General features: G+C 50.3%; 2 protein-coding genes across 5 annotated transcripts; both read left to right on the top strand.

Moving 5' to 3' along the window:
* Positions 1–3,211: 3,211 nt before the first annotated feature.
* On the top strand, positions 3,212–10,519 carry LOC116731963 (probable C-mannosyltransferase DPY19L4). 3 transcript variants are annotated; one of them, XM_032581882.1, is made up of 19 exons: positions 3,212–3,517; positions 3,593–3,688; positions 3,965–4,089; positions 4,154–4,244; positions 4,324–4,445; positions 4,818–4,963; positions 5,047–5,170; positions 5,232–5,366; positions 5,470–5,601; positions 5,685–5,792; positions 5,972–6,045; positions 6,124–6,282; positions 6,708–6,827; positions 7,065–7,185; positions 7,510–7,566; positions 8,176–8,258; positions 8,343–8,469; positions 9,210–9,368; positions 9,443–10,519. In XM_032581882.1, exons 1-19 carry the CDS (start codon positions 3,454–3,456, stop codon positions 9,599–9,601), a joined length of 2,202 nt encoding a protein of 733 aa, XP_032437773.1. In that variant the 5' UTR covers positions 3,212–3,453; the 3' UTR covers positions 9,602–10,519. The 3 variants fall into 3 exon arrangements, with proteins under 3 accessions (XP_032437773.1, XP_032437772.1, XP_032437774.1); XM_032581881.1 differs by having other exon boundaries at positions 5,679–5,792; XM_032581883.1 differs by lacking the exon at positions 3,212–3,517 and having other exon boundaries at positions 3,882–4,089; positions 5,679–5,792.
* Positions 10,520–10,797: 278 nt separating this feature from the next.
* On the top strand, positions 10,798–19,801 carry ints8 (integrator complex subunit 8). Of its 2 annotated transcripts, none has more exons than XM_032581878.1 (28): positions 10,798–10,942; positions 11,585–11,723; positions 11,806–11,980; positions 12,059–12,199; positions 12,270–12,341; positions 13,239–13,290; positions 13,353–13,535; positions 13,603–13,710; positions 13,784–13,936; positions 14,008–14,108; positions 14,353–14,494; positions 14,573–14,637; positions 14,833–15,005; positions 15,079–15,209; positions 15,289–15,399; positions 15,475–15,679; positions 16,048–16,169; positions 16,255–16,439; positions 16,516–16,549; positions 16,617–16,676; positions 16,758–16,819; positions 16,921–17,039; positions 17,264–17,367; positions 18,109–18,159; positions 18,238–18,311; positions 18,372–18,436; positions 18,514–18,557; positions 19,634–19,801. In XM_032581878.1, the coding sequence occupies exons 2-28, from the start codon at positions 11,591–11,593 to the stop codon at positions 19,748–19,750; spliced, it is 2,982 nt and encodes a 993-aa protein (XP_032437769.1). In that variant the 5' UTR covers positions 10,798–10,942; positions 11,585–11,590; the 3' UTR covers positions 19,751–19,801. The 2 variants fall into 2 exon arrangements, with proteins under 2 accessions (XP_032437769.1, XP_032437771.1); XM_032581880.1 differs by having other exon boundaries at positions 11,582–11,723.
* The last annotated feature ends 331 nt before the right edge of the window (positions 19,802–20,132 follow it).

The following is a 20,132-nucleotide window of genomic DNA, read 5'->3' as shown; positions in this document are numbered from 1 at the left end:
CAAATGTTCTGTAAATCTTGGAGTTTAAAAGGGAAATCTGTCCGTTCCCCGTGACGGATGAACACAAATGTCAAGACATTTTCCTAGATGTAATAATGTGATAACAAATGTGACAAACTTCAGGTTTGACTTGGTTTTCTTTTCTCTTTGTGACTTTCATATTTTACAGTACAGAACTCTAAAAAGAGTTTGGTGTTTGTCCCTGTTGATGCTTCAGATCCTAAAACTTTATTGTCAAACAAAGATAATCGACGTGAAAACACGTTTGACAAAGATTTACCGGATTTCTCAGAACAAGACGTTGCGCTAACAAGGTAGTGCTAACATGGTAATGCTAACATGGTAATGCTAACATGGTGATGCTAACATGGTAATGCTAACGTAGTAATGCTAACATGGTAATGCTAACATGGTAATGCTAACATGGTGATGCTAACATGGTAATGCTAACATGGTAATGCTAACGTAGTAATGCTAACATGGTGATGCTAACATGGTGATGCTAACATGGTGATGCTAACATGGTAATGCTAACATGGTGATGCTAACATGGTAATGCTAACATGGTAATGCTAACATGGTGATGCTAACATGGTAATGCTAACGTAGTAATGCTAACATGGTGATGTTAACATGGTAATGCTAACATGGTAATGCTAACATGGTGATGCTAACATGGTAATGCTAACATGGTGATGCTAACATGGTGATGTTAACATGGTAATGCTAACATGGTGATGCTAACATGGTGATGCTAACATGGTAATGCTAACGTAGTAATGCTAACATGGTGATGTTAACATGGTGATGCTAACATGGTAATGCTAACATGGTGATGCTAACATGGTAATGCTAACATGGTGATGCTAACATGGTAATGCTAACGTAGTAATGCTAACATGGTGATATTAACATGGTAATGCTAACATGGTAATGCACCAGTCACAGTGCAGCATAACCTGCACTTATGTTACCAGCCTGTTTGATCAGGGAAACGACCTGATCAGTAACTGAGAACACCGCCGGTGCTGAAAAACTGTGAGCATGCATTGATGCGACACATGGGGGCGCTGCGCTAGAGGGGCCAAAATGATGGCAGAAAAATTATTTCTAGTCTAGAACACAATTTTATTTAATTTGAATCATGTTGTCTTCTGATAGCAAAGAGCTAAAGACGGAGAGGCAGAAAACCAACGAAAAGATAAAACTGTCAGAAGAATGACAAAGTTTTTAAAACAGCAGGCAGGAACTGAGACGGACGTCTTGTCTGACTTTACTAGTGAACATAAATGAGCGCGTCCTACTACTCCAAGACCCTCAGGTCCAACACAACCGGCCCAAAGTACAAAGAGAGATTTGCAGAAGGCCAGACCGCTGTCTCGTTCCTGTCGCAGAAGGATCCTCCGCTGAAGAGGAGAAACGCATCGGCTCCATGGCCTTCTGATTAAGAAAATAAAAGTCTGACCAAAATGTCCAACAACTTGATTGTTCTGAGTTACAAAGATAATGAAGGTTTAAACATTTGATATCAATATAAAGCCAATTCAAAATGGTGATTATAGTACATCTAGCATGCAGTGTTTGAGTTTATTTTGCATATTTATATTCTTTGTTTTATGCACTATCATTAGACGAAACACACAGTTATTACAAACATTTGTTAAAATTTGCTTGTTTTTGAATTCAAAGGTATGCATAAATTATTTTTCAATTAATTTTTACATTAAAAAGGGCTGAACTGTCACATTTGAACATTGTGGGTTTTAATGGTTATATAAACAGCTTTAAAGGAGATAAAATATTCAACAACATAATGCTGATCCATTTAAACATGTTTCATTCTAAAAACTATCACATTGAATCGTGTCCTTTCAGACTTGCTGTTTAATTCTTTAATAACTTTCTTCATCAACTAAATAAAGAACTGGAACTGTTTTCAACTTTCTTATTGATTAATTTGTGTTTTGACATCTCCTGATTATTAGATGTGCTTTTAAATGGTATAAATATGAACTGATATGAATTTAGTTTTACAACACCAAGTAACACAACATGCATCGATGCTTTATCAAAGACGTAGGCTGAAATGCATAAACAAAACACAAATTGTATTAACTCCCTATACTACATGTCATTATATTAAATATAATATTTTATTTAAAAAATAACCTGCAGCTTCTTTTCCTTGGTTTACAAATGTAATAAGATTATCATAAATGTTCTGTTTCATGTTTAGATTTATTTCCTGAAGATTCAGGCAGCAACAAAGTTATTGATTTTTACACTAAATCCTTTAATGCAGCAGAGAAAATATCAAGATTTTTCAAAATCACACCAGGTAATGTTACCAACCTGAGCAGATTTGTTAACTAAACTTATTTGTTAACTGCGTTATTCTGAACAGCTTAATTATATATTTGAACACAAGTATAAAATTGTGGTTGTATTTTTGAGATGTTGTCAGGCTAGTAAAGCAGGTGTGGTGTGAGGAGACGGGGGAAAAACAGAAGCAAATACACTTATCTGTGTGTGTGTGTGTGTGTGTGTGTGTGTGTGTGTGTGTAATACAGTGAGAAATGAGGATATTTACTGATAATGTAGAGATAAGATGTGAACTATTTGGATGATACGACCTAATTTTTAAGATATCTTGTTTTATGTTGTTGGACTGACTGCTGTGGTAATTATTATTAATAAAGAGTGAGAAAAAGTTGTAAATCAGAGAAAGAATATATAATTAATGAGTATTTACTTGAAGACTCTGCGCGCTGAACGCAGTCAGGAGAAAATCAGCCTGGAGGTGGCGCTGCATTTCCTGCTGATGAGGCCCATTCAACAGATTGCTTCCACCAGCAGGTGCTGCCATATTTAATAACTTTAAAGTGTCTTTCAATGAGGCTCGTTTGTTTAAAAGCGGATCTTGAAAATAACACTTTAATCAGGTATTGATCATACTTTTTTAAGTCCACATTTCTGTATTTTGTATTTATTTTGTATTAATGAGACACGTCAAGCCTTCAGAGTCACAAACTCATGAATTCTTTGTTATCCTGAAGCAGAAGAGAAAATAAAACATATGCTTGATTATAGAAAGATCATAAGCTACACAGCATAGGCGAGATTATTAATTAATAAATAAAACTAATAATCAAACAGCAGCTGCTGCCGCTGCTCCTCCCAGCCGCCAGGGGGCGGCAGAGCGTCGCTGTCAGCTCTGTGGTGAAACTCGGAGCAGAAGCAGAGCAGCAGGCTGATGTTCATGTCCTAAAAGCTCCGGTAGTTTGATACCAACCAGCTGTGAGATTACAGCGGCCTGGAATCCCACCGGAGTCCCGCTTTAGGCTGGAATATCCGGTTTATCCCGGAATATCCGGTTTATTCCGACTTATCCCACTGGCTGCTGGAATACCTCCGCAGCTCCATCTCCTGTTCCTGGACTGACTTCCTTCCATCATGGCTGAGATCAGATGCAGAAAGTCTGCGGCTCTGGAGGGAGAAGCTGCAGAAGAGAGCAGGAGTGAGTTACAGAGACTTCCAGAACCTCCAGAACCTGCTACCGGTTTCCTGTTCTGACTCTCTGTCACCTGAGCAGGTGAGGCCGCAGAGGAAGAGGAGGAGAGGAGGGAGTCCGGAGGTGAGGAAGATGGTCAGGAGAGAGTCCCGCCATCCACGCAGAAATCTGCTGCAGGTCAATTTCAGTTATGAAACATGAACTCTTTTAATACGACACTGATATGAGAACATGCGCGGCAGCAACGATGTTTCTGAAATTTAGATCCAGGTTCTTCCATTCTGCAGCTTCCTGAGCAGTTCTGGTTCTGGTTCTGGTTCCGTCCAGAAGTGTTTGTTTCTGATTTCCTCTGTTCTTTTCTTTTTTTAAGGTTTTCCTGAATTATTTTCCAGTATTTTATCGTGTTGTGCTGCGAGCCTCAGCTGATGGTCGTTGTGCCGTTTCGTTCCTCAGCCAGCTTGCTGCAGTCTGGGCTCAGGATGATGTTCGGGGCGATGGCAGCAGTGGCCTGCGGGATGCTGTACGCCGGGTACCTGTCCGGGTTCCACGACAGGAAGTTCTGGTTTTCTAGCAGGCAGGTGGGTGGCGCCGGCTCTCTGTGCTGCGTGTGCGGCGCCGGCTGAAGCTGTTCTGTTGCTGCAGGACCTGGAGCGGGAAGCGTCGTTCCCGGGCGGCAGCGGCCTCTACTACCACTACTACAAGCGCCTGCTGGCGGCGCCGTCCTTCAGCTCAGGTACCGCCGCCTGGCCTGAGGCCGCCGCCGCCGTGACCCGCTGTGACCCGCCGTGACCCGCCGTAATTGGTGCTTTCAGGGTTCTACGAGCTGACGGCGGATAACGGCACCGTGTCTGGCCGGACCATCAACGCTGTGGAGAGGCTGTTCCTCTACCCAGAACTCATCACCAGCTTCCTCTACCGGGTCACAGGCAGCCAGGTGAGGAAATCACCTGAGACACCTGAAACCATCTGGTTCTGATTCACTGGCACAGAGAAACGGGTCGGTACCAGCTGAACCTGAAGAAAGAACCACAGAAACCCAGAAAACACACTGGGAGGCCTCACTGGATCCAGTGGGAGGCCTCTGATTGGCCTAGATATTAATGTACCGTTTCTTAAAATCTAAATTAGTAATAAAACCAGTAAAATTTGAACCGAGGATGAAAAGTTTCACATTAAAGACCGAAAAATGTGAAGCTGTTAGACCAGAGGTTAAAGGTCGGCTTTCCTTCATCTGGAGTTCTGGGAGCTCTGATTGGGAGCGGTCTGATCCGTCCTGACCCAGAACCCGTCCCCTGTGTCCCTCCAGAACCGGGTGGAGCCCGTCTCCTTCTACCTGGGCTCGGTGTTCGGCCTGCAGGCCGTCTGCGTCTCGGCGCTGTTCGTGTGCAGCTGGGCCCTGAGCGGTACCTGCGTGGCCGGCATGCTGGCCGTGTCCTGGTTCGTCATCAACAGGTGAGCGTGCCGGGCGGCGGCCGGACCGGACCCGGACCGGACCCGGACCGGACCCGGCTGTGACGCCCCGTGTGGTTCTGCAGGCAGGACGCCAGCAGAGTGGAGCAGGGCGTTCCTCTGAGGGAGAACTGGGCTCTGCCGTTCTTCTCCTGCCAGGTGGCAGCGCTGACCGGCTTCCTGAGCCGCAGCACCGGTTCTGCTTCCGAGGTGGGTTCTGGCCGCTGTGGACCGGAACCCCAGCGTGGTTCTGACCCGTGTTTCCCTGCAGATGTTCTGCTACCTGATACTGAGCGCCTGCAGCTTCAGCTTCCTGCTGCTGTGGGAACTCGGACACTACTTCCTGTTCGTCCAGGGCGTCTGCCTGGTTCTGCTGGACTCACTGGGCCTGGTACCGCCACGCAAGGTAAGGACCGGACCAGGTCTCTGCCAGATTCCGGTCACCAAGTAATATTAAATAACTCTGCGGTTCTGACGGTTCTGGGTCGACCCGGCCCGTTTCCCACCAGACGGCCGACGTCTACAGGGCGTACCTGGGCTCGCTGGTTCTGGTCTACCTGGCCCAGTTCCAGAACGCCTCCCTGCTCGGCTCTCCGCTGCTCAGCCTCCTGATTGGCTTGGTGCCGGCCAGGTACTTCCAGGTAGAGTTAGCCCCACCCCCCATGGCACGGCTCTCGTGATTGGCTGCTTTGATGTGGACTGAGTGCTTGTGCTGCAGAGGAAGATGAAGATGAAGATGAAGATGGGTCGTCTGGGCGCCAGAGTGATGAAGCTGCTGCTGCACATCCATCTGGTCTTCAGCTGCGTATTCACCTGCAGCTTCCTGATGAAGGTGAGCTCAGCGCAGTGCCCCCTGCTGCCCCGCTGCTCCCTGCAGTGCCCACCGCTGCCCCTTGCTGCCCCCCGCTACCCCCTGCTGCCCCACTGCTCCCTGCAGTGTCCACCGCTGCCCCTCGCTGCCCCGCTGCCCCCTGCTGCTGCTCTCATCCACATGGCCTCTCTCCCTTCCAGAAGCTTTTACCGGCCAGCGGCGCCGACTTCACCCTGCAGCTCCTGGAGGCCAAGTTGGGTCTGAACTCGACGGCGTGAGTCGAACACTTCCTGTTGACCCATCCAACATGGCGTCCATCTTCTCTCACGCCGTTTCTGCTCTTCCTCCTCAGAGACTTTGTCACCAATTTCCTGCTGTGCCAGGAAGCGCTGCGGGCGCCGGGCCAGGACCTCTTCCTGCGGCTGACCCAAACCTCGCTGCTGCCCTTCTATGTCCTGGTTCTGACCGTCTGCCTGCTGTCCGCCCTGCAGGCTGTCTTCAGGAGGCTCAGGTAAGCCGGGCTGGAGCCAGAACCAGAACCTTTAAGCGGTTGGGAGTTGTCCAACATGGAGGCTGCCAGTTGTTTCAGACTTTAAAGGGGAACCTTCAGCTTTGGGTCGATGACATCACAGCAGGTAGGAAGATCGTCATTCCAATTGGTTCTGATCCGGTTTATAACCTAAGGTTCCAAAGAGGAAACGCCGGCAGGCAGTTTAGTTAATAAAAATGAATTTAAGAGCTGTGTACCTCCTGTGATGTCATCAGAGACCTTTGTGAGGAATCTTGTTTTTGGAGATTTTAAATCCGGTTTTTCAGCAGAATAAATCGTCTTCCTGCTGCGATGTTGTTCTGTTGGTGACAAAACGCACAGGAAGACGTTTTGGTTGAGTTTCCTGTGAAGTCGCCCTGATGGCTTTAACCTGTCTGCCCGCCCAGCGGCCAGCCAATCAGCAGCAGCCTCAGACTGGAGGACGGGCGAATCGGAGAGCAACCTGCCGTCGCCTATCACCTCCTCCACACCCTGCTGCTCGGCGTCCTGACGCTGCTGTTCGACGGGTCAGTCCGTCCTGATGTCTCCGTCCGTCCTGATGTCTCCGTCTGTCCTGATGGGTTTTTTTTATTTTATTTATTTTTTTAATTTCCTTTATTTAACCAGGTTAAACCCCAGTGAGACCTAGATCTCATTTTCAAGAGGGACCTGGGCAAAAAAATTTGCAATACATAGCAACCTGGTTACACAAAAAAAAAAGTCTCTGTCTGTCCTGATGTCTCTGTCCTCTTTCTGTCCTGCAGGGTGAAGTATTTGTGGACACCGTACGTCTGCATGTTCACGGCGTTCGGCGTGTGTTCTCCTGACCTCTGGATGACCTTGTTCAAGTGGCTCAGGCTGAAGTCCGTCCATCCGGTGGTGTTGGTCAGTATCGACCAATCAGGATGAATAAATATCACCTCTAACTCCAGTAAATATTAATTATTTTAAAAGTTATAGAAAGTAAAGAAGTTGAAGTCTTTAAGAAACTAAAACTTGCTTTTCTAAAACACTTAGTTATTCTTTGTTGTCATGGCAACATGTTATTAAAATGGTGAGAAAGTTCATAGAAACACTCAGTTCTTCATGTCAGCGTAACGTCTGAGGACAGCTGTGAGGCTGACTTCCTGTTTCAGCGCTCGGTGCCTGCTGAGGATCCATAAACGGTCCGGTTCTGGTTCTGAGCCTCTGCTGTTGTTTTCTGTCCAGTCTCTGATCCTGAGCACGACGGTTCCAACCATCATCGGCTTCAGCTTGTGGAGAGAGGTGAGAATCCGGCACTCATTAAACGTTCCTGCAGCGAGAAGGTTCTGTTCATGAAAGGTCCGCCTGGTTCTGGATCCGTCCGGGTCCAACGTTTCCCCTCACTGAGGCCATTTTCCAAGATGGTTGTCAACGGCCAACATCTATCACAGATGAATACTTTTGCTGTCAAACATTTGGAGCCATAGAAATAATATTTACAGATAATTTTTTGATTTTTCAAAATGGCCGCCCTCGCTTTTGGGACTAAAATTTCCAACTAGATGGACGTGTTTGGTATCAAACAAGATGGCCGCCATGTAATGGAGAATATATGGATGCACTAAAATCAGCTGTAAAACAAGAAACTTTGCTAATGCTAATGCTAAACTGCTAACAGATAAAAATGACCAAAGCGGAAAACAGATGATGTGACATGAAGTTCAGCCAAGTCATGAAAATGGGCAACATTTATGGCAATGACTGGCTTAAAAGGCTCGAAGATGGCCGCCATCTTGGAAAATGGCTGTCATTCTGAAATTACAGTGGCTGATGGGAAATATAAACTTGGCCTGAGGGGTTAGCATGCTAATGCTAATGCTAGTATACACTGCCGGATGTTTTCCGTTGCAGTTCTACCCGCGGGTTCTGGCGGAGCTGGCCGACCTGCAGGAGATCTACGACCCGGACCTGATGGAGCTGATCGCCTGGATCAGGTGCTTCCTTTGGACTCTCTGTACGGCGGTCCTGGTTCCGGTCCAGGTTCTGGTTCTGGTTCCAGTAACCCAGTCTCTCTGCAGGTCTCAGGCTCCGGCCGTGTTCGCCGGCAGCCCTGTTCTACTGGGAACCATCAAACTATGTTCTGGTTCCGTCGTCACCAGTTTACCCGTTTACTCTGACTTGGACCTGCTGAGAAGAACCGAAGATGTGAGTTCAGATTATTTTATAATCTAGAACCAGAAAATCTGGATTAAACTGGAGAAAGAAGCTGCTGCTGACGACTTCCTGTCTGTGGCGCCTGCTTCCTGTTTTCTACAGATCAACATGTTTCTGCCCTGGTAGAATGAGATGTTTTCTTGTCTTTCCTGTTTTGAAATGTTTTTTTTATATTTCCCCGGTCAGGGAGGTTTAGCATGTTTACAGCTGCTGTTTGTAACTTTTATTAAAAATATGTTTAGATGTTCATCTAACGGTCTCCATGTTGTAACAGGTTATGAGATAATCTGAAAAGATTGATCTCCTGAGCTACTATAGTCGAAATGCTCCAAAAACAACCAATCAGAGCCAGGGGCGGGGCTTAGCGCTGTCGGTCATCCTCATGCGCTCCAGACCATTTACTTGTCATCGGTGGCCATGCTAACTAGCCTTAGCATTCGTGACAGGCTATGCTAGCTGCAGTGTAGCAGACAGGGGGATGAGCAGCGCCACACAAGATTGTGATTGACAGCACTAAGACCCGCCTCCTGGCTCTGATTGGTTGTTTCTAGTTCATGCTGGGAGAAATGGAGGAACTTGAATTTTTAATTCAGATTATCTGTCACATAAACTGTTGCATGTTTGAACAAATATGTATAAAATATTGTTTCTAGAAGTTAGCTGTGGTTCAAGTGCGAAGCTTTCTGCAGACGGTAGCTGGTGATAAACGCTTCGATGGGTGTGTCCCTCAGACCTTCCAGGTGTACGCCAGGATGTCTGCCGAGGACGTCTACAAGCGGCTGGCGGCCCACAGAACCGCCTACGTCATCGTGGAGGAGTCCATCTGCAGCGACGTCCAGCTGAGGACAGGCTGCCGGGTCAAAGACCTGCTGGACGCCGCCAACGGACAGGTGAGTCCCGCCGCAGGCCCCGCCCGCCGCGACTCCTCCTGGTGCTCACCGGCTGCGTGTTCTGACCCGTTCAGGCGGCCCGGTTCCAGACGGACTCCTTCTCCAAGCACGGCCGCTTCTGCCAGGAAGTCAAGATGAACTACTCCCCCTACACCAACTACTTCACCCGGGTGTTCTGGAACCGCTCGTACCACGTCTACAGGGTGAACCCCGTCATCTCCTTCCAGTACTGACCGGTTCTGGACTCTGCAGTCCTGGCTGCAGTACTGCTGACGGCCACATGGTGGCAGAAGAGGCGCTTTGGTCCTGATTGTCTGAAGCTCTGGGTCGGTCAGGTTCTGCAGTGGTAACGTCCGGCACAGACATGGTTCTGTGCAAAAGTTATAGGTCAGAATAAAAAAAAAAAATCAGACCTGAAGGTGGCGAGGAACTGGACTGAGCTCCAACGAGTCGATCTTCAGAAAACCTGAAGCTCTGCTGACCTGGATCATTTAACGGACGGGCGGCACCCACAGTGTGGATCCTGTTTGGATCCGTCCTCTTCCTCCTGGAGAAATCCAGCTCCAGTGATTCTACCCTGCAGGAATGGGATCATGTGATCCAGTGGATGTTGTTTTTATTTGGCCATCATTTTGTTTTTCCTTCGTCATTTGCAGACTTCCTGAACGTTTCAGCCACCGTTACCGCGGTAACAGCGTCAGGTGATGAACACCTGGATAGATCTGAAGGAGGTTCTGGTTCTGGTTCCTCATCTCATCAGGGTTTAAATTAGAACTCATTCAGTCCCAAACCCAAAGTGGACCTGGCGGTTCTGTTTACCCCCAGGAAAGGAGGGCGTTGCCATGGCAACCCTGTTGTTTTTAACTCCTGTTGCTGTGGCGCGGTGTTAGCCTGCAGATTTTCCTCTGGAATATTTTATTTTTATGCTGTTTATTGGACAGAAAACCATTTCTGAATGTTTTGCCGTTTCCTGGATTTGCTGCTTCGCCTTTCCTCTACATGGTTCCACCTGCTGCAAGAACAGTCTGCTTTCAGGGATTTTTATATAAATATTAGTTTAAGCTGCTTGTATCGAACAGCGGCGGTCCGTCTGCCTTAGAGTGAGATTCAGCTGAGAATCTCTCAGAATTAAATCACTGATCTGATCACGATGTTTGTGTTTCTGGTTCTTCTGCAGTCATGAGAAGAAAGTTTTATTATCAGATTCCTGCTCAGACATAATTTTCCCAGAATTGGTCTGCCTTCTTCCTAACTCTTATTTCTGTTTATCATTTCAGTTCAATTATGAAATTAGATACATTTATTTTTCTCTATTCATAGTATCTCTTAATTCCACTTCATTATGAAACCGTCGCTGGAACTGTTTTTAAAGTTTCCCGAGCGGCGCATAAATATGCGCAGAAGTTGCGCAGCCTGCGTCTCCTTGGTGACAGACCGGAACCGGAAGCAGAGATGTCGAGCCGCAGAATGAACTATGAGAATCGGTCCGTGTAGCTGCTCCAGCCCTTTATTTTAACATTTTTACACACTTTTCGGATCGTTTAGGTTCTGGCTGTTCGGTCGGGTTCGCGGAGGTAAGGCGGAATGTTTCTGTTGGACTTTGGCAGAGAAGGTGAAGCTTCGGCGCCATGTTGGCTCTTCTCTCTGTTCTTACACATGCCGCTTAAAAATGAAGCCGAATTCCAGTTAATGCTGCTCTCATTGGGCTGGTTTACAGTCAGACACAGAAATAAGGCAGAAAGTTTGGTTTAAAAGTTTCCCGTCGATCTCTGAGGATAATAAAGCGTCTCCAGCTGCGCTCATTAAAACATTCATTGTGTAAAATGTTCTGCATGTCTGAGTCATTTCGGCTGCGGCTACATGAATAACGAGGGAGACTTAAAAACCAGAATGTAGCCACAAGTAAAGGGACATTTCACAGTTTTTACAATAAAATAAAAGTTTCCTTTATTGTCCCTTAGTGGAAATTCAGGTGGGATCGCGTAGAGTCACACAAAGGTAAAGCAAAATGCATCAAATGAGTGAGTGTGCAGTTATTAAAACCAGCATAAAGTTATGCATGAATATACATGTGTGGCAAAACATTTAAGGAAACAGTTTTATTTTGGGCCGGTTGTTTGTAGCGATGAGTTTTCCCTCCAGTCTGCTGGTTCTGGTTCTGCCGGTCGGTCCGGACTCCTCCCAGGTCCAGTCCCATGTGTTGGTCGTCCCAGCAGGGCGGGATGAGCGCGGAGGCGGCGGACCGGGTCGCCGCGGTGGCCGGCAGCCGGCCCGGCTCGCCGCTGCAGGTTTCCTGGTTCGAGTTCCTGCTGGACGGCGGCCTGCTGGAGACGCACCTGCAGAAAGCCGGCCCAGGTCAGTGCTCCGCGCCGCAGCGGCCCGGTTCTGGTTCTGCCGGGTCCGAGGCTCACGCACGGCGCCGTGTCCCGTCCAACAGACCCGGCGCCGGTCCAGCTCATCGTCCAGTTCCTGGAGCAGGCCTCCAAGCCGTCGGTGAACGAACAGAACCAGGTGCAGCCGCCGGCAGACAACCGCAGGAACCGGACCCTGAAGCTGCTGGCGCTGAAAGTCGCTGCTCACATGAAGTGGGACCTGGACAGCCTGGAGAGAGGGTACGTGCTGGTTCTGGTTCTGGTTCTGGTTCTGGTCTGGTTCTGGCTGACGGCCTGGGTTCTGTTCCTCCGGGCCAGGCTGACCATCCCGGTGGTCAACATGCTGCTGAACGAGCTGCTGTGCGTCAGCAAGGTTCCGGCCGGCGTGAAGCACGTGGAGCTGGACCTGTCCACCCTGCCGCCCACCACCGCCATGGCCGTCATCATCTACAACCGCTGGTGAGGAGCGGCTCCGGCGTGTCGCACCTCTGTGGTGGCTCCAGATGAAATGTGTGCTGTGTTGGTGCAGGGCCATCAGGACCATCGTTCTGAGCAGCTTCCCGGAGAAGCAGAACAAACCAGGACCTCATCAGATGAACATGTAAGCGCCGTCAGTGACGGGTTAATCTGAACAGGATTTGTTTTTACTGGTAGAACCGATGAACAAAACTAGTTGCAGCTGATTGGCTCCCTGGTAACGACTTGCTAATTAAACTCATCTCTTACTGCAGCAGCAAAACCTCAGAGTATCAGGACCGCAGTAAGAGATTTGTTTGAGTTTTTAAATGATGACAATAAATCATAATAACACATAAAAGATGTAAAAAGTTTGGCTGGAGGTATCCAGGTCTGAAAGAACCAAATCCTGACGGCTGATCTGGTGAAAGATGAAAAAGTTCCTTATTATTAAAACCAAACAACTTCAAGGTTCTCAGCATTCCTCATTTTAATTTTTATTTTTTGTGAAGTTCTCCTACAAATAAAACTTTATTTATTTGAGAATGGTTAAATGCGGATTGTAAAAAAGGCTAAAGAAGAAAAGCAGCAATGAAGCCAAAACTGTCCAATAAACTGAAAGGTTTTAATCTGAGATGAAACCAACCTGTAAATCTGTTCCGCCTCTCGCTGAGTCAGCCTCACCTGTAATAAATTCATCTATTAATCATTTAGTCCATAGTTAATCAATATATTAAGATTCATAATTAACAACACGTTGATGTTAGGCATCAAACGGTCAAGAGTTCACTGAAAGCTTTAGGCAAGAAAATGTTTTTATTTTCAAATGAATTCTGTGCATTTTTAGTTTATTTTTAATGTTGTATAAAACTAATTGAAGTGATTAAATGAAAACTGCAGAATGTGACAAATTTTTATCCGATTGTCAGAATAATGAACAGAATAACTGATTTAATAAAATGATTTCAGTGTGAAGTTCTGCTGCTAATAAAACATGAGTTTATTAGCTACCAAGTGTTGATACAGCTGCTGCCCCCTGCAGGCTGAGCGTGGTGCAGCAGGAGAAGGAGCTGACGGAGAACATCCTGGCCGTGGTGAGTAGCCGGTGACGTGTGGCGTGAGTCTGCTGGCTGCAGCTCAGGCTGTTTCCTGTCAGCTGAAGGAGCAGGCGGCCGACTCGGTCAGCGTCCTGGACGCCGCGCTGCGCCTCAAGAAGGATTTCTACGTCCACACGCTGCGGACGCTGGACCTGCTGGGCTCCGACGCCGCCGCCGCCAACGGAGAGACCGAGTCCTCCACCGCCGGCCTGCGGATCGGCGCCGACGAGCTGCACTGCCAGGTGAGCGACGGCCCGGCTGCCTCCGCTCCGGCGGGGGGGCCGGGTTGACCTCTGACCTCTGTTCCAGGTGCACTACGACCTGGGAGCCATCTTCTTCCAGCGGGGCTGCACGGACCAGCCGGCCTATCAGAAGGCCCGAGACCACTTCAGGATGACCAAGGAGCTCCTGAAGAAGGTAGGCCACCCCACAGCGGTCCGTTCTCCAGAACCACAACCGGAACCGGAACCAGAACCTGTCTCTGTCCCAGCTGGACCAGGCCGTCCACGTCCACCTGGACGAGAAGCGCCTGGCCGGCTACTGGAACGCCTGCAAGGCTCTGACCGGCGACCGCGACCCGGCCGACACGCACACGACCCGCTACGACCGGATCAACAGCCTGATCCGGAACCAGGACTACCAGGTGGGTTCTGCCGGGCCAGGCCGGACCACCCGGGCCGGACCGGGACTCGGTCTGAACTGTTCTGCTTCCAGGCCGTGGTGGAGGCCTTCATCAGGGACAACGCCGCCCGCAGCTTACCGACCCACTTCAGGCGCTCGGTTCTGAGGGAGCTGCTGTACCGGGTCCAGCAGGGGTGAGTTCAGAACCGACCCCACTCTTTCTCTGCCCGCCTGGCAGACAGAACCATCTGCTCCGGATCTGGAGGAATCCCAAACATTCAGAACCGCTTGTTCTGCTGGGTTTGGGTTCTAACCGGGCCATCAGGTTCAGATTCAAAGGTTCTGTGGGTTTCCCCAGCTGTTTATCTACATGCCATCACATCTGGGTCACACTGAGGTCCGGTCCCGGTCCCGGTCCTACTCGGTGTCTGTCTGCAGGGAGTCGGGTCTGGATGCGGTGTGCCGCCAGCTGTGTGTCTGCAACGCGGTGCGAGACGTTCTGGACGGAGAGGTTCTGAGCGTCCGGTTCCAGCAGCTGCTGCTGAAGCCCGGTAAACGGACGGTGGACTTCATGCTGGAGGTAACCGGGTCCAGGTTTTCACATTCCCTCCGTCGCTGACGCAGGGCGAGCCAACGGCGCTGCTGTCTGCCGCTGCAGGTGTCCTCCCGCTCTCTGGACCGGGACCGGCCGACGGCCAGGAGGAACACCGCCGCCTTCCTGAGGTCAGTCCACAGACTGGACCGCTGCGGCTCCGCCGTTTCCATCAGAACCCGCCCCCTCTCTCCTGGGAATCACCATAGCAACCGGAGACCCTCTGGCTCCTGCTGGGCGCTGAGCTCGGATCAGTTTGGAGGAACTAGAAGCAGTCGGAGCAGAACTTTGTGGCGGTTCTGACCGGGTCTCTGCTGTTCCTGCAGGACTCTGTGTGAGAACCTGGAGGACCGGGTTCTGGTTCTGACCGTCACGTCTCATCCGCTGTTCCTGGAGCTGCTGAGGGACGACGACCGCAAGGTTCTGATGGAGCAGACGAGGAAGAAGGGCGGAGTCAACCTGAGCGCCAAGCCGCTTCCGTCCTTCTACGACATCCCAGGTAGGGAGCCGGTTCTGGTTCTGGTTCTGGTTCTGTTCAGCACGGTTCTGATCCGGTTCTCCTCGCTCTGCAGCTTCGGCCAGCGTGAACGTCGGCCAGCTGGAGCAGCAGCTGATCCGGGCCTTGGACCCGCGCCGGATCCGACAGATCCTGATCGAGCTCCACGGCCTGGCGGAGAGACCTTTCTGGAGGGTCAACGGAAAGGTCGGCCTCCCCTCTCCCCCGCCTGGTTGCTAACGGTAACCATGAAGCTCTGGACCAATCGGCTGCTGTCTGTCCGCAGTGGGAGGTCCCTCCGGATTACGTCGGCGCCGTCCTGGCCATCAAAGACGGCCTGACCCGAGATCTGGTCTACATCCTGACGGCCAAAGCTCTGCACTGCATCTCCATAAAGGTTTAATCCCAAACACCCTGGATTACCCAGGATGTAATCCGTCAGTTTGCTAGAACCGGTTCTGTGTCCCTGCAGGACTTCGGCCCGGCCCGCCAGCTGTTCGCCGCCTGCCTGGAGCTCGTCACAGAGTTTTCTCCGAAGCTGCGGCAGGTGATGCTCAACGAGACGCTGCTGCTGGACGTACGCGCTCACGAAGCCGCCGCCGCCGACGGCAGCCGGGAGCGGCCGCCGCCCGACCTGGTGAGCCGGGTCAGAGGTTACCTGGAGATGAGGATCCACGGTGAGTTGGCGCCTCTGCAGGTTCTGGTTCTGGTCGGGTCCAGTTGCTTAGTAATGGTTCAGGAGAAGAACAGAGCTTCGTCTCGGTTTGGAAGATCCTGAAGAGTTTCTGGGTCAGAGCAGAAACCGTGGAGTCACTGAGGGCCAAGATGACAGAAGAGGCCCCTCCTCCTTTAGGCCCCTCCCCTTTGACACCTGCCCCTTTAGGCTCCTCCCCCTTTAGGCTCCTCCCCTGTAGATTCTTCCCTCTCCACCTGCTTGAGTTTCAGTTCTTAACTGAATGAAAGATCCCGATCAGAACCAGTACAGGAACAAACTGAGGACCGGGTCAGTGTGGCGGTGACCTGAAGGTTCTCCTGGTTCTGTCAGACGTTCCCCTGCGTCAGGTGATCGGGGAGGAATGCGTCGCCTTCATGCTGAACTGGAGGGAGAACGACTACCTGACGCTGCAGGTGCCTCCGTCTCTGGTCATGAACAATCCGTACATCAAGGTAAACCGCTGCGTTTTGCTGCTCCCTCCAGCTGAGGAAGGGCTAGGTGTCATGATGTTCTCTGGTTCTGGTTCTGGTTCTGAAGCTGGGCCAACTCCTGGCCTCCACCTGCAAGGAGCTCCCAGGTCCTAAAGAGAGTCGGCGCACTGCCAAGGAGCTGTGGGAGGTGGTGGTGCAGATCTGCAGCGTCTCCGTCCAGCACAAGCGCAGCAGCGACGGCCGCCTGGGTCTGATCAAGCAGCGCGAGTCGTCTCTGGGCATCCTGCAGCGGTGAGTCGGCATCGGGCCGCAGTTCCCGGCCGTTCGGACCCGTCTGTCGCATCATTCTGCTCTGTTTCCCTTCCAGGAGTAAATTCATCACCTTCATAAAGAAGCTCAGAGTGAGTAACGACCTTCAGAAACATTTCAGTGTGAAGCTCTGGGTTCTGACCGTCCTCTTCCTCCCAGGAGCCGCTGGTGCTGACCACTCTGATCTCGCTGTTTGTGAGACTCCACAGCATCGTTCGGGTTCGTCCCAGAACCTGCCGCCAGATATCCTTCCGCTGAGTTCGGGGTGGTCAGTTTATGTTTCCAATCATTTCTCCTCAGGACGACATAGTGAACGAAGTGACAGCCGAGCATCTCTCCATCTGGCCATCCTCTCTTCCAAAGTGAGTTCCTGTAGCGGGTTCTGCAGCAGGCGTGAAGCTGCAGCGCCCCCTGCTGTCTCCTCAGAGCAGCTGTCAGTGACCAGAGTGTTTGTGTTGAGCAGCATCCAGGCGGTGGACGTGGAGGCGGTGGCTGTGACCGTCAAAGAGCTGGTGTCCTACGCGCTGACGCTGAACCCCAACAACCAGGCCTGGCTCGTCACGCAGGCAGACATCTACTTTGGTGAGTAACACTACTGTGGCGCCGGCAACCTGTGGTCGGCAACCTGTGGTCGGCAACCTGCGGTCGGCAACCTGCGGCACCGGCAACCTGCGGTCGGCAACCTGCGGTCGGCAACCTGCGGTCGGCAACCTGCGGTCGGCAACCTGCGGTCGGCAACCTGCGGTCGGCAACCTGCGGTCGGCAATCTGCGGCTAAGAGGAATCTGTGCTTTGATCTCTTCGCAGTGACCAATCAGTACTCGGCCGCGCTCAGCTTTTACCTGCAGGCTGGAGCCGTCTGCTCAGACTTCTTCACCAAACCTGTTCCTCCCGACGTCTACACAGACCAGGTGAAACGTCACACCTGTTGTAGCAGCAGCTGATGTCGGTGTCAGGCAGAAGGCCTTGGGTGGAGGCATTTTGGGCCATTTGGTTACGCCGTGGTCAAGCTGAACACATCGCAGAGGGCGGCCATTTTGCAAACCGTCTCCTTGGGAAACCCAGGCCAACCGCTGTTGCTGTGTGCCAACTGGCCATATGTTTGGCACTTGGGAACAAGCGGGCTGTTCCTTATGGTGGGCCCCCCTGCTGGGCGGGCCCCGGGGTTTGGCTAAAACATGCATGGCAGGTTTCTGGGAGGAAGTTCAACTCAAGCGCTCCAGGTTCTGAAACAAACTGTGGAAAAGTTTAGTGGGGTGGAGGACCTGTGATGCTGAGGGCTGGCTTCTCCTCCAGACCACACTGGGTTGTCCCAGGTCCAGATCCAGAACATCTGGTCTCAGTGGTTCAGGAGACTCAGCCGGCCTTCCTGCATCAACACGTCACAGATCCTGATTGGTTTTATTTTGGTCACCATGAAGTTCATCTGTGGCTCACAAATAAAACCCTGCTGCAGTTTGGAGCGCGCTCAGTTGGGGATCGCTGCAGCCGTTGACGTTCTTCCTGTGAGAACAGCAGGATGTGTTTAGAGGGAAAACCTGATCAGTTCAGCGCTGGCCAGTAGGGGGCGCAGCTGTGAGAACAAAACCAGGCAGGTGGAAGGAGAGCAATGAGAGGTGAGCCCGTCTGACCCGACCCGCTGTCGTCTGCAGGTTCTGAAGAGGATGATCAAGTGCTGCTCCATGATGAACTGCCACACACAGGTCAGAGGTCACAGCAGCCTTCCACCTGCAGGTGCGATCAGGGTCAAAGTTCACTCCATCTGTTCCTCTGATCCCCAGGTTGCCGTTCTGTGCCAGTTTCTCCGGGAGGTCGACTACATGACGGCGTTCAAAGCTCTTCAGGAGCAGAACAGGTAAAGCTCACCTGGATCCGACCGTTCCCGCTGAGGCGTTTCTAACCGATGTTTCCACAGCCACGACGCCATGGACTCCTTCTACGACTACATCTGGGACGTCACCATCCTGGAGTACCTGACTCGTATCCTTTCTGCTGAAAGCCGGACCTTCCCCTGCGGCCTCCGCTTGACCTGCTTTTCCTCCTGAGTCTGAGCTCAGATATTCACCACAAACGCGGCGAGACGGAGAAGAGGCAGATCGCTGTAAGTCCTCCGGCTGCAATCACTCACTCACTTACAAACCGTCGCCCAGGATTAAGGTTAAACTCGGATTTTTAAAACCAAGCCTACGCACGCCAGCAGCCATTTTCCTTTGTGAATCACAGCTGGACCACAGAGCTTGGTCAGGTTCTACAGATACATTTCACCATTAAGGTCGATGCAAAGCCGGGAACTTCAGCGTTCATTTACGCAGCCCAGCTGATGAGCAGTGCTGTTTCATGACCAACACCATTGCATCGTGAAAACATTTAAAACGTCACGAAGCCACAGTTGGTTGGCCTTCATCCTCATCTGATGTTCCTAACCGCCAGCTCAGGTTTAGTCTAAAGGTTTCCAGTGTTGGGGTTCCAGAGCTTCTTTCTGGGTCAGTTCTGGTTCTGCCGTCCATCTTCAAACTGCAGAGCGGAGCCACGTTTCTGTCTCAGGGAACCGGTGGCGCTGTGGCGTCACGCCGCTATGTTTACGTAGCAGAGACCGAGGCGCTGCAGTCCGGGTATGCACGCCACCTAGTGGTCACAGTTATTTCGGCATCTGCTGCTTTTCAATCACAATACCAGAGTACGTGATCAACACAGAGGAATAAAAAAGCAGGAAAAGAAGAAAGTTGTAGAGGTAGAAAAAACCCCAGGATTTGTCCTGAGCCTCCGATTGGCCAGAAACACGGATACCTTTACAGTTACGTTGTTCCTTAGTGGCTTCAGGCAGAGTTCATTCATCTGTGATTAATCACTGGGACTGCTTCGAGCATTGTCATGATTTATGCTTAATCTGTGGTAATAAAATAAAGCTGGGGAGACGAGAAACCGTTGAAATATTGACTTTGCTTTAGGACTGACGCCTTATGGACCTTCTTTGTTCTCATAAAGTTGAGGCTGAGCAGCGAAGGCTCGTATCGCGCGGATGTGAGCTGTAAGGATGAAACCCCAGAACAAGTTTCTGATCATTTTCCCTGATTTGTTCTGAACCTGGACAACGGGAAACTTTTAGCTGTGCTTTAACTTTCCCCTGGCAGACTGATTTAAATGTGAGGGTGATGGTGCTCTGCTCCACCTGTCCAGGTGAAGGCCATCGGACAGACGGAGCTGAACAGCAGCAACCCGGAGGAGGTTCTGCAGCTGGCGGCCCAGAAGAGGAAGAAGAGGTTCCTGCAGGCCATGGCCAAGCTCTACTTCTGAAAACACGCAGCAGCTGTGCAGTTTTATAAAATAAAGTGTTCGAACAAAGCAGCTGGCCAGCGTCTCATTGTTTTAAATCCGTGTGTGTGTGTGTGTGTGTGGGTGTGTGTTCTCTCTGAATATACAAGTAAAAACTCTTTACTTTTCCTAAAAGCTTTAAGAACATTAGAGAGAAAACATTGTATAAGGAAGAAGCAAAACAAAATGTATACATTTCCTGATAGAAATGCTTGTTTAAGAAAAACACAAACGAAAATATAAATTTTTTGGCAGAAATGTATGAATAAGGAAAAATTAGAAAGAACAACACATACATTTCTGATGAAGATGCATGTGTAAGGAAAAGGAAAATCAAAAAATATAGATTTCTGCTTTTATTTTT

Source organism: Xiphophorus hellerii, chromosome 13, assembly GCF_003331165.1.
Source record: "Xiphophorus hellerii strain 12219 chromosome 13, Xiphophorus_hellerii-4.1, whole genome shotgun sequence".
NCBI lineage: Eukaryota > Metazoa > Chordata > Actinopteri > Cyprinodontiformes > Poeciliidae > Xiphophorus > Xiphophorus hellerii.
Note: the sequence above shows the minus strand (reverse complement) of the source record. Positions and strands in the feature narration are given on the sequence as shown.